The 14393-nt window shown below is 38.1% G+C and overlaps 1 protein-coding gene across 2 annotated transcripts in view; it reads left to right on the top strand.

The window, feature by feature from the left end:
• The window catches only part of LOC105231372 (otoferlin), a 130856-nt gene that overhangs the window by 42686 nt on the left and 73777 nt on the right, over positions 1 to 14393 (top strand). For both annotated transcript variants that reach the window (XM_049455968.1, XM_049455967.1), the window contains exons 3-4: positions 8712 to 8770; positions 11863 to 12079. In XM_049455968.1, coding sequence (XP_049311925.1) covers positions 8712 to 8770; positions 11863 to 12079 — 276 coding nt within the window. The remainder of the gene's footprint in view (positions 1 to 8711; positions 8771 to 11862; positions 12080 to 14393) is intronic.

The following is a 14393-nucleotide window of genomic DNA, read 5'->3' on the forward strand; positions in this document are numbered from 1 at the left end:
CATAACATAACCTCCTGGTTTCCCAAAGCAATCTTATCTACATTTTCAAAACCACCAATAACCGGTCCAAATCTGATATTACTAATTGTGGATTCCGAACGACAGTGTCATCCTGTCGCGAAGTCATAACTGAATTTATGTGATAGCTTTTGCACGCATATTCGAACATTATGTTTCATGGTGACTTCGTCACGAGCACGCAATTCCTTTTAACAAATATTTACATAAGTGAGGCGAACGCGTATTATCGCTTTAAATAATATTAATACACCTTTGGTAAACAAAGTAAATATGTGTGCATAACCAAACGTTGACTTCACCACATAGCTTCAAAGCCACCACATTCTCATATAATTTGTTATTACAGAAAATATGCAACATTTTTTCACATGCTTCAACGTGCGTCATTCCACGTAGGTGAGAGCTCCTCTGCCTAGACTGGGCGAGCAAAAATACCACGAATACTTGAAATGAAAGCTGTGTAAAAGGATGTGCGATATCTAAAATGCTTTCAGCATAAGTTTGCCATACTCCATGCTTCATAAATGTGAGAATGCGTTCATTTGTACTCGTATACATGTATGTGACAAGAATTCCTTCACTACTTACACACATACATACGTGGAAAAATATTTGGTATAAACATTAAGTAAACCGAATAAAGGTGTGAATTTTGTCAAAAACAAATAAGTGTAAGAGAATCAGAAAAGTTAGATAGGCTTCAAAATTGTGACAAATTTTAAAATATTTTAATAGTTTAATATAATAGAATTAGGTAATAGAATTCTAACGGACGGCTTATCTATAAATAATCTAATTGAAACTGTTTTTAGCTTTTTCGTCCTACCCGAAAAGTCCACCTTCCGACCAACTCACGAGCAACCTCACGTTAGATATTCGCGTAATTTGTAATCTGAAATCATTTTGAATTTCCTTATAACTAATGTTGATTATGACTTGTTGCGTTTATGGAGGATGGGCCCTTCCCCTTCTTAATAATTACATATGCAGATAAATGAGCTGTTCCATAATTAAGTTTCCTTAAGCGCATAAGGGCCCATCCTCCCCTTCCCCTTCTTAATAATTACAAATGCAGATAAATGAGTTGTTCCATAATTAAGTTTCCATAAGCGTGTAAGCGTAAGTCATGTGTAGAAATTCACGCAAGTGAAGAAAGTTCTCTGATCGCCATTCACTTGGGAGCGGCCAGAAACGATTCTTTTACATATATGTAGCTCAAGCAGCTCACGACCTCCGGTCTTTGGCCAAGTATCCTCTGGGTAGCCTAAGAACGTCCGTTTTAAGGCGAGCTAAAGTGAGAAGGCGAAACATCCCCTACTTAGGGTTGTGCGCTGGGTTTGGGACCCGCCACGTAAAAAAAACACCCAATGAAAACTTCGGCTATAATCGCGTAAGCGGTGTCTACGCCATTTAAGAAGTAATTATTACGACAACCATGAGTTGTAAAATTGTTATGCTGGAAATACGAGATCCAAGAGATGAAGTTAACCGAGTTGATTCGTTTCTAGAACCAATAATAGTATATTGAAGAAAATCTTATTCTTCTTCTTTTTTGGTGTAGACACTGCTTACGCGGTTATAGCTAAGTTTACATCAACGCAGCAGCCGTTCTTCCTTTACACTGTTTGGTGCCAATTAAATGTTCTAAGTGAAGCCAGTACCTTCTCCACCTGGTCTTTCTAACGGAATGGAGGCCTTGCTCTTCCTCTGTTTCCTACGGTGGGTACGGCGTTGAATACTCTCAGGGCTGGACGACATGACCTAGCGAACGGAGCCGCTGTATGATTAGGGACTTGTAGAGTTTGGTCTTTGTTCGTCGAGAGGGGATTTTTAGTAGCAAATCGCTTTATCTTAATGTAACATTTTCATTAAATTTTAGTGAGATTTATCGTTAACTAACGAAAACAAGGTTTGTCCGGAAAGTAATAAGACTAATTTTCTTCCGGCTGTACTTCCGAGCGTGCGCACACCGACTGGATTCGGTAGAGGGTGTTCCTAGCTAACGAACAAGCGGCTGGTCAGTTGTCTCCGAGCACCTGAAGAGCATGGCAAACGTTTTCGCGCGATGTGTTTCTGTGAATGGTGCAAGCCGAAGCAGAGGTACGCAATTAAATTCTTTGCGAAACTCGGTAAATATCGGTAATTTTGTTTGAAAGGCATCGTCCACCATGAATTTGTTCCTCCTGGACAAACTGTCAGGGCTAAGTTTTACGTTGAAGTCCTCAAGAGACTCAAACAAAGGATCAGTCGGGTCCGATAAGAACAGCTACCTAAACAAGATGGGCAACGCTTCAGCTGACGCTCTACAGCTCAGATGTGGCCCAGCCGGACGTTTTTTGTTTCCTTGATTGAAAAGGAGGATAAAAGGGGTTCCAAGCAGCATGCACCTCGGCTCTCAAGGCTATTCCAGAGAATGTCTTCCTTGACGCCTTCAATGCTTGGAAATCGCTCTGGCAGCGCTGCATCGCCGCAATGGTTCAATAAATTTTTTTAAATCGACTCAGTTCTATTACTTTCCGGACTAACCCTTAATATATACGATCAATATAGAGTCAAACTGAAAACGGACTATAGAATGAGTACCCTTCACTTTACTCCATATGCACAAAATAATAATCAAGGTTAAGACTAGTTTGATAACTTCACTTTTTGGCATTCAGTTTACCTAAACTCATTTCTCTAGTATATTGCTGGTGTGTTACTGTATTATACAACTTCACAAGGATTTCAACCACTTGCACTGGTACTCTCAAAAACTATTTCTCTACATACTAAGCTTCAAGCATTTACAAGTAATACTACTTGAACAACCCCTCACCGCAGCGGATACATCTGAATGTACATAAATGGCAATATATTGGAAAGTCTCCAACAAATTATGTCCAATACTGTATACTGTACTTCACTTACATCGAATCCTTGTAACACCCTATCCAAATAATTAATATAATGCACACAGAAAGCTCCACCAATTTATGAAGACTTTAATTGAGCTGTCAAATTTAAGCCAGTGCTTTACTTGACATACAACGGGCTTTGAAATTGTTAAATGACATTCAAACTGCACAGTCAACCCCCCTCCCACATAGACGCGTATGTTGAGTTGAAATTTGCGAGGTTTACGCCCACTCCCGGCTAACAAGTCTCGTTTACCCACCAGCCCGCCTCACACAGAAGTTAAAAGCGCGCCATTTTCTATGCTGCCTTTGGCAACTCACTGCAGCTCTTCATGCATTTGGCATTGCGAATGAGGAGAACTGCAGCTGCCGTTTGCTGCACTAAAGAATCACTGCCGACCCTCGGCTCCAACAGGCCTTCCACAGAATATATCAACTCTACCGAAGGAGTATGCGTATCAGGACTGTATGCATATGACAACCTAAATGTTGACGAATACATGGGGACATACATATAGCAAATATATTTACATCAAGCCTCAAATAAAGAAAACAAGAACTGAAATTTTTCTGCGCTTCTGTGGAGAGAATTTTAAATATGCTTCGGCATACCATGAACATTTCGTATGAGGGTGTGTCGTTTTCCACAATCAAAATTCTATGTTTTTGCTCATTCGTTATTTACTTCTTTCAACAGTTTATTGAAATAGGATGGACATAATCTTGTCCCTATTTGTACTCCTCTAATCATCAAAAAACGGAGCGAAGTACTAAATTATGGCGATAAGTTAGAATCTGAAATTTTCTGGAAAAATGATTGTAAAATATAAAATAATTCGTATTTGGACAAATGCTCTTGAAGAGAAACTCTTGTCGTTCTACCTTTTCGCTGTTTAGCGCAAATTGGAAATTTCAAGTCTTTCCAACGGAGTGGAGGTCTTCCTCTTCATCTACTTCCCCCGACAGGTACTGCATCGAAATCTCTCAGAGCTGGAATGTTTTCATCCATACGGGCGACATGACCTAGCTGAACTATCTCAATGTCGTCGCATAACTTATACAGCTCATCATTCCATCGGATGCGGTATTCGCCGTTGCCAATGCTCAAAAGACCATAAATCTTCCGCAGAACCTTTCTCTCGACAACTCGTAACGGCGACTCATCAGATGGTGTCATCGTCTGAACCATATATCACAACGGAAATAATAAGTGACTTATAGAGTTTGGTATTTGTTCGTGGAGAGAGGACTTTATTTCTCAATTGTCTATTCAGTCCGAAGTAGCACCTGTTAACAAGAGTCATTTCGAGATAGACATTGTTGTCGATGTTAATACTGATTCCAAGATGACGAAATTATCTACAACTTCATAGTTATGTCTGTCAACAGTGACGCGAGAGCTTAATGGCGAGTGAAACGACTATTTGTTGTACCTCGAAATATTTTCTCCAGAAGTAAATTGAAGAAAACGCACGTTAGGGAGTCGCCTTGTCTGAACCCTCGTTCGGTATTGAACGTCACGGCGCAGATTGTGAAGTATTCTTTTTAGTGGATTGGGCAGAACACACTTAAACTTCAATCGTAGGGCATGCTTTCGTCCGACCATATTCGGGGCGAAAATCAGCGATTTGCATTGATGCGGATTGTGGCTTAGCGTCCATCCACCGAGGTGAATGCCAGTACTCGGCAACGGAGTCCCTCTCTCACCACGAATCTTACACCGAATTAGCGTTCCTTCACTCCACTGTAGTAAATGCGACAAGGACCTACTCATCACAGTCCACGTCCCGTTCATCACATTTCTTGTACGGCGGTGATATCGACCTTTACTCTTCCTTAATACGTATAACTTTGATAAATTTCATATTTCACCTAGGAATGGTTGTGCTAAGACAATACGTCAAAATTCCTACTATATTGTTCAGTTAAGTACTACCCTAATGTACAAACTATGTCCTATGTAAACAGCGCCGTTGGCTTTTTCTGGTTGTACGTATTTCAGTTGCGGACATTTTTCCCGTTTTTTATATTTACAACTTTTTTGTTCGTTTTCGATGCTGGCGCTGCGCAGTGGCAAGTTTAAGATACGTATGTACGTGAATTACGTAAAATTGAATGTAAACAAGTGTGGTGCGGCTACTGTTGGTATAATGAAATTCTTAACTTGTATGCAGCGCAACGTCAATGGGGATAGTTTTAATAAAATTTCGCAATCTGTTGAAGATTCTAAATGGCGAGAGGGTGAAAATTGGCTCAATTTACCACACATAATAAACTGTTTGGTGAAGATAAACGTAATGGATATGATGAGCGATTTAACGATTTGTATTGCCGGCGCATTGAAGATACGATGTTGGCTGATAGAATAATAGAAAGAATGATCGAAGGAACTTCCAATAAAAAAGTTCGCAAAAGACAAATGAAAAGAAAGTTTCAATATTATAAACAACTAGAAGAACTTCTTAAAACTGTGGTGAATAATTATTAAGATCAGGATCGATTTCATCCATTGTTGGTACTCAGCCAATTAAACTCCTTTAGTTACTTCACCGATCTGCTCAGTATAAAGCAATGCTCCATTCGATTTATGGGGCCAGAGTAAGTGAGAATGAATTTCCACTACTTTTTAGAACTTTATTTGGATATCGCCATTGACCTTCAACTTACCAAAAATAGCCGTAAAATCGTTCTTCTACAAGTTATACGTAACTTTGTTTAGCAACATTTTGAGGCTACATTCGCATATGAAATAGCCGTACTTATTAATTTAAGCTGATTTCTGTTTTTTACTTCTCCCAATTTAAGTATACAGCTTTGTTTTGTATTTCAAATTTACATGCAAACGAAGTGATTCGGTTTTGAAATCGGTTGCACTTGTCCTGAAATCGAATAATTTTAAAGTGATATCGAAGTGAAATGCCTTGCACTGAAGACTGAATTCACATATGTATTTCAATGTATTTTGAAAACGATCAACTTCTAACGCGTGGTTTTCTCTTCCCCTACAAACCCACAATACAGTTTTCCTTTGAAAGAGTCTGCTTTAACTTTTGCTTCAGACCACCAAATCACTGTAGAATTTTTCAAGCATAAATGATTGCAGTATCTTACTAGTAAATGCACGGTTTTGAAGTGCTCCTTCATTGATGTGAGTGTGTATTCAATGCGAATGCAGAGAGTCCATGCTGCCCTTTAGCTCGCTGACAGTGCACTCAGGGCTATATGACCTCACTACGGCAGCGTCAAGTTTCTTCGTAATAATCATTTGAGTATCTCATCATAGCGGAATCTCTGGAAACTGCAAAACTGATAAACTGAAAAAGGGCACCCTTACCTCGATGTACAGGGTAGGCCATTTAAAGTTGACCCATCTGGCAACGCTGTAACTTTTAACAGCGCTGACAAATCGGCTAATGTCATACCGCGTTAGAAGCGTCATTCGAAGACAATTTATACCATGGACCAGTACACTCCAAAAGAACGCGCTGAAATTGTTCAGCTTTATATTCAAAATAACTTTTCAATTGTGTTAACTCAACGTGCGTTTCGCAAAAAAAATAAAGTGAAAAGTGCTCCAGTTAAGAACACAATTAAGTCTTTATACGCAAAATTTGTGAACACCGGTAATCTCAGTAATGCCAGTCATGCATCCAGACAACGCACAAGACGTTCTGATGAATATATCGAAGCTGTACGAGCCAGTATTGAGGAGACTCCATCGACATCGAGTTATCGCCGCTCTCAGGAATTAGACATCTCTCGCACCACTCTCCGACGCATAATTCATAAAGATTTGAAGATGTTTCCATATAAAATTCAAATGGCACAAAAACTAAACCCAGCTGATTATCCGCGACGCCTTAATTTTGGCAAATGGGCCATCGAAATGGCTGAAAACGAACTTGACTTTTGGCGAAAACTCATCATGTCAGACGAGGCACATTTCTCGTTGAATGGAGGCGTAAACAAGCAAAATTGCCGATTTTATGCCACCGAAAATCCTCAATTAATTGAAGAACAGCCTCTTTACGACCAAAAAGTAACAGTTTGGTGCGGTGTTTGCGCGAATATGATCATCGGACCGTATTTTTTCGAAGACGATGATGGAGCCACGACAACAGTCAATGGTGAGCGTTATCGAGCCATGATAACGGATTTTGTGATACCCATTATTCGCGAAAATGACATGGATAACTTCTGGTTTCAACAGGACGGGGCTACATGCCATACAGCTCGACCAACAATCAATTTATTGCGACCATTTTTCCCCGGGCGATTGATATCGAAAAATGGTGATGTTGACTGGCCACCGAGATCACCAGATTTGACGCCACCAGACTTTTATTTGTGGGGTTATTTGAAATCCAAGGTATACGCTAATAAGCCAAAGACCTTAGCTCAACTGAAAGCCAACATTCGACGTGAAACAGCCGCCATATCATCCGAAACATTGGCCAAAGTCATGGAAAATGTCGAAAAAAGAGTGCATTTAGCTGTCAAAGCTAAAGGTGCCCATTTACGTGATCTAATTTTTAAATATTAGCTGAAACAAATCCCCTTGGACCAAAATAAATTATTTTTGAAATGAACAAAAAACATTGTTTTCTTTTGTTCTTTTTTTTTACAAACAAATGGGTCAACTTTAAATGGCCTACCCTGTATTCAGGCTGGGACGGTGCTACGCTGGGACGGTGAGATCAGTAAAAGTTGTTTAGCAGCCAGCACCTGAGCGGCAGCGAGATCTTTCCAGTTCACAGAGGAACCTAAAAGGATCTTTGAATTTCTTACTTTTTCGCAATGACAGGAGTTCTAATAGGACTTAGATGGTGAAGTTAACGATTTTGAAGGTTGCAAATTATGAAAACTATATAGGAAGGGGAGGTACAAACATCGAGATACTTTTGTGCAAATTTTACTAAATAAGCCACTACTAAGCCACTAGTCGTACCTTATACGAACCAGTCAATTTGGCTGTATTATTGATATTGCCGTCTCAACAAATTTGTGACAGTCTCAAGCCACTGTCTGTTGATCACAACAAGCTGCCCAAGTGAGATCATTAATGACCTTAAGAATTTATGATATGTTCAATATACGAAAAATATGTCATAAAGCATCCCATCCCCTTCTCACAATAATATAAATATTTTTCGGTCAATATTGCTGTCTTTTGTATAAAGATGTATCTTTAACTATATAACTTGAAAAGTTTAAAAATCGTGTTATTAAGTTTTCAAACTCATTTAACTCCACGGGGTGGTTTCACATCTGTTAGGTTATTCGAATGAATACAAATAATAATAAATAAATTGCTAGTTTATGCTTTTGGCTACACGTAGCATAGTTTTAGGGATTTTTTTTGCAGTACTTCTCAAACTGTTGACTGTGTCACAATACCTCTCAAATATATTTATGAATGAAAAAATATAAACATACAGGTGATGCTAACAAAGGCGTCATTAAAAAAAACTAACTTGCCAACACCTAGTGTTCCATCATTTACTATTAATAATTAAATATCAGTTAAATACTGAAAGAAAATATTTTAAAGTTAATACAATATCATTTTAGCCATTTTTAGGGTAAATATGCAAGCATTCCATTGGAAACATCAGATAATACATATCCATACTTGTAGTGCTCAAAGTCAGAAATATATAAGTTACCTCGAGAAATATTCTTTTGACTTAAAGTTTACTAATTCTAAAATAACAATGAAAAGTAGTTTTGACAAAAATACATACATACATCTCATAAATTCTGCTAACCCCCATACTTTTATTTTTATTGCAGGTGTTGCTCATATTACATCGGAGCTGAGTGCAGACTCAAACGTTATAGATGTCAATCAGGTAAGTAAATATTTTTTTATAATTCGAGGAGAAACTTACAGTTCTTTAAACACAGTTTTCGGTTCCATAATGTACACATTCCAACAAATAATACAATTTAGCGCTCACTTCCCCACATTTTTTTTAAGTGCAGGCACGTTTCGCATATGTAAAGCAATCAGTTTTACGAAATATCAACGAAATAAACACTTACATGAAAATTCAGTAGCTTTTCTTTCCTAAATAAAAAACTTAATCTCGTTGTGTAACAATATTTGTATTACTGTAAATCAATCTTAAGTGCGTTTCAGCAGCAGGCGATATTTTCTTATATAACCTTCTGCCAATATTTGTGATTTATGTCCTTTTGGCCTGCACGTAACCATAAACCACAAGCTGAAATTCCTAGTTTCTTCTACAGCAACCAGATGCCTCTCTAGCCGAATAGCTGAAAAACCGCATTGAAGGCCGAAAAAAATTGCACGAAGCCAGAAAAAACAAACAACATTATGACGAATTTGGCACGTTAGCTTTATTTCTTTTTCTTTTACAGATACTTGGAAGTAGAGAGGGCGAAAATAGCGAAAATTTTTTGATAATGCATATCTGGCATATTGAAATACATTTCTTGCGAAGGACATTAAAGCTAATGAACCGAATTACCAACAGCTTAAAAAATGTATGTGTTTTCTATGAGGTACGTCACTAGAATTGAATCCATATGTTTTGTGGTTAGACCTAAGCTTTCAAAAACCACTTATGCTTAAATGGTTATTTTTTGAAAACAAATGGATAAAAAGAAATTTCGTGCGTTAATTTAGTGCTCATAAAGTCAAAATGCAGCTGGCATGAAAATGTATTGCTGTCTGAGCTCTGTTTATTTCTCGGTGACATATTCCATTTTGTCATATAATGTTCCAGATCCTAAAGAATGCTCACTGAAAAGAAATTTAATAACAATGGTAAGCTAAGGCAACACAAAACTGAGTGTCTCGCCGTTATATCAACTATAACTATAAAATCTGATTTGTATACTCTTGCAAACAGTTGCTACCGTGTATTATAGTTTTGTTCACCTAACGGTTGTACGTAACACCTAAAACTAAAAGAGATAGATATGTAAGAGACACTACCAGGTCCTCTCCACCAGCTCTCTCCAACGGAGTGGAGGTCTTTCTCTTCCTCTTCTTCCAACAGCGGGCACTGAATCGAAAACCTTCAAAACTGAAGTAATCCCTTCCATCCGGACAACATGACCCTGCCAGCGCAGTCACTATCTTTTGATTCGCTGAACTATGTCAATATCGCCTTATATCTCGTACAGGACGGGAATAATGAGGGACTTACAGAGTTTGGTCTTTGTCGAGAGAGGACTTTACTTTTCAATTGCCTACTCAGTCCGAAGAATTACCAACAGGTACAGACAAGAGTTATTATGCATTGGGTTTCAAGGCTGATATTGTTGCGATTAAATATTACATCAAAAATTATTAATTTCCAATACCTTGTAAAACTTAAACTCAAAGTTTGAACCGAAAATGTTAAAAAGTAATTAATATACACCGGAAAACATCTTTAAAATCCCACATAAAAAGAAATCATAAGCTTCCCAGCATGCTACACCTACATATTCTCCGCTTGATTTTCATAATAACCTTGAAAACACGTAAAATATGAGAGCTTGCCATTGAATCTCTTATATGAATGTGCGTTGAATGAAGGCCGAATTTCATTTCCGGATTTCATCGATGCTCCACTCCATGTTAAAGCTGTAAGATGTGTGGGAAAGGTACAAAAATAGCTCGCACACATGCCTACAGACATCTCCATTCACATTATTTGAAATCAAAGCAAATAAAGGTAATTTAATAAAGCTTCAATAGCTGCCACTGAATTGTTGTTTGTGACAGAAATTGTACATTTCATTGGAAAGAAAATCAAATTGACTCCATTCAGTACACATACGTTACAAATGTGGGTATATATAATACTTACATACATATGTATGTTATGTGGCAGAACATTGAGCGGAGTGTACACTACATTGAAATATTAAAAACCAACTCACCATTTGTCAAGCATGGGTATAGTGTGACGGAAACTAAAAAATTTGTATCTTAAAAAAACCCCCAATAAGATTTGGGAACCTTCGAATTGTCGTTGAGAACGATACTGGTATACCGATGAGAGTGATATTCCCACTTTTCGAGTTAACAACAGCGCGCCAGTCGTAGCCGCTACATACATATGTTTGACGCTAAAATTAACCTCAGTATCTAGGATTCCTTTCCAGCGATTGAGTTCTCAAGACAGGAGGCACATCTCTAGGATACGGTAGATGCCTACGTAATTCTTAGAAAAATTCATGCGATTCTGGCGTCGCTTTCAATTCTTGGTGATATAAGGAATCGGTTGATTGTGAGCTCTCACTTTCAATTTCAATAGAACTTTCTTATACCCACACATTCTTGAAGAATATCGCCCACATATTTCCTTACTTTTAAGGTCTCAGCAATCGCAATTCACTTATTTTATGGTCATCGTAAAGTATTTTGTAGAGGTTTTTTATGTTTGCATCCGTAACAGCCTAGTCTAAGTCATTTATAACTAAAACTCTAATTTCGTTTCAATTATCTCGTTTTTCCTTCATCTGTAAACTTATGAAAAGTGATGTTACGTCATTTTGCATTTTAAGGGACGATATGTATATTTTTTCGTGACATATTTTTGTCATTAAGAAAACTAATTTTAAATTTCATGTGCTGTCAAAAAGTAGAAATTGTTATGAAACCAATTACCAACAAAACATTGTTTTTGCTTTTCAACAAAAACAAACTCAATACCCAAAATTACCAACAAGTGCCTTTTGTATACCAATGATGTGGCTTTTGAACTAAGGAAGTCTTTGTTATCAGATTTTACGAAAATAAATTGCAAGTCATAGTACGAGTATTATACATATGTATTTTATTTTCTATTCGAATAATATACACAATTCAACAAAAGACTGTTCAGGCTTGAATACCGAATTTATTGCGATTTTCTACGGTATTTATTTTCACAATTCTTTTTCTGTGGTATTTCACCTTTTCATTTTATCTCTTCCTTTTTAGTCGTTTATTTGGCCGCTGGCTCGACCGGCCACAGATGAAGAGCCACTCATCGTCGAGTTGCGCACACAGACCACAAAGACACTGCTACGCACCGGGCTCAGTCATGCCTCTGGCGGTTTGATGGGTGGCGGTGGGAATAGTAGCAGCGGCGGCAGCATGAGTGGCATCATCAGCAGTAGCAGCAAATGTGTTGGCCAATACATCGTGTTGATGCAAGGTAAGAGTAAGCGAAATTTGTTTATTTATTAAAAACGAATTAAATTAAATGCATTAATATAATTGCATGCACACACGGGTATTGATCGAATTCGGTATTATAAGTAATTAAGTTGCTGTTATTACATAATCATTAATTTTGGTGAAAAAGCAATGAATCTGGTGAACAAATGGTTTAATAATAGATCTATCAGGTTTCTAACAAATATGCTGAATATGAGGTCGTGAGGGCCGTAAATATTATTTTTGGTGATAATTTGACTTAAGGGCCATTATAGAGGGCATAAGAATAAGTACGGATCCATATATTTTGTGATTAAATTATTTATTCACAGAATAATCGAAAAACTTATCAAGTTTGAATCTGAAGATGACGGAAATTTTTATTCATTCTCTTGCAACATATTGGTACCGAGTATAATAGTTTTGTTCACCAAACGGTTTCCTGTATCCCCCAAAATCTTAACGGGATATGTAGATATAAAATTGTATACAATTGTATATATAAATGATCTTCTTCTTTTTTATTGGTGTAGACAACACTTCCCATAACCGTTGGCGCCAATTAGAGATTCCAAGTTTAGCCAGGTCCTTCTCCACCTGATCTCTCCAGCGCTTCCTCTGCTTCCAGCTACTTTCAGGGCTGGAGATTTTTCATCCATTTGGACGACATTACCTAGCCAGCGTAGACCCTGTCTCTTAATTCGCTGAATTTTGCTATGTCAATGTCTTCATATATCTCATACAGCAGCGGTCCCCTTGTCTGAAACCTCGTTTGGTATCGAACGGCTCGGGGAGGGCCTTCGCGACTCTGAGGGAGCTTTTGGTGATACCAAGTTCAGACATAAGATCCTCTAAATTTGTGGACAGTAGGCTTCAGTCTTTCACACAGTACGCTCGAACCTTATATGCGATGCTTAAAAGACTTATCCCACGATAGTTGGCGCAGATTGTGGGTCTCCCTTTTTGTGGATTGGGCAGAGCACATTTAAATTCCATTTTCGTCCGAGCATACTTTCCCAAGAAGCTGATGCATGCTCCTTATCAGTTCTTCGCCGCCGTCTTTGAAGAGCTTTGCCGGCAATCCACCGGCCCCGCCGCTTTGTTGTTCTTTGAAGGGTAATTGCTATTCGAACTTCTTCATCGTCGGGCAATTAAACGTCCGCTCCAATGTCATCGAATGAGGAATCGGGTTCACCCTCTCCTGGTGTTAAGCTAAGCAAAAAATCGTTGGGCTGTCTGTCGTGATTGTATTTAGTTTCTCAACCTCGAACCTTCCTAGTGTTTGTTGACGGGCGTGCTTTGCTTTGGCTGCAACAAGATTGTGTTCCGAGTCAATTTTAGGGCCTCGGAACGTACGCACGTATAAAATATTGGAGACGAGTCTTCCATATATCACAACATGATAAATCTTGTTAGAGTCTTCTCGATCCGGAAAGAGTCAGGTAGCTTGATGAATTTTCCTATGCTGGAATTTAGTACTGCAAATAACCATATTTCGAAACCATTTGGGAATGTTTAATCATGGAAGTTGTGTTTACCAACCGTTGCTCCAAAGATACCTTCTTAACCCACCCTGGCGTTAAAGTCACCAAACACGATTTTGGCATCATGAACGGCAGCTCTCATAGAAGACGTATTTCGTCCCATCGTCCTTCTATTTTATCGGGGAGTGGGCACAAAACAGCGATATGTTGAAGAACTCCACTTTAATGCGGATTTTGGCAAGAAGTTTATCCACCTGGAAGAGTGTCAGGGCTCGGCGAAGGATTGTCGCTCCCACAAAGACCTACATCTCTCCCTATATACTCCAAGTGTGATTTTCGGAATCTGATAACCTTTGAGCAAAATTTTTTAGTCAATGTATGAGATACAATAAAATTAACTCAGCTTGATTTTTTCTTAAAAAATAGTAGATTCGTGGTTACCCAAAGTTGCCAACATGTCCGGGTGGAGACGGCTTAGTTCTTAGTTTAAAAATGTTTGATTCCTCCTTGGCTTTTAGTAACCGTCATTACATAAATTGGCATAGTTGGACCATTGTGGGTTCAGGGTAAACTTTGATATAACTTAAAAATTTCTTCTTGAAACCTGGTTTATTTCAAAAAAGCCTTACCATCAATATCCCCAAAAACAAAAACAACCAGATAAGAAATATTTTAACTTTTTTTTAGAATTGAAGGAATTTTGGGTAGTTAACTACTTAAACGTAGACCTTTTATGCTCAAATATAACATAGAAATTTGTCCAGGAGATATAATTTTTTGGCGTACAAATTTCATTTTAAATAATTATATATTTATATGCTTGATGCA

The sequence above is a fragment of the Bactrocera dorsalis genome, chromosome 4 (assembly GCF_023373825.1).
Source record: "Bactrocera dorsalis isolate Fly_Bdor chromosome 4, ASM2337382v1, whole genome shotgun sequence".
NCBI classification, from domain to species: Eukaryota; Metazoa; Arthropoda; class Insecta; order Diptera; family Tephritidae; genus Bactrocera; species Bactrocera dorsalis.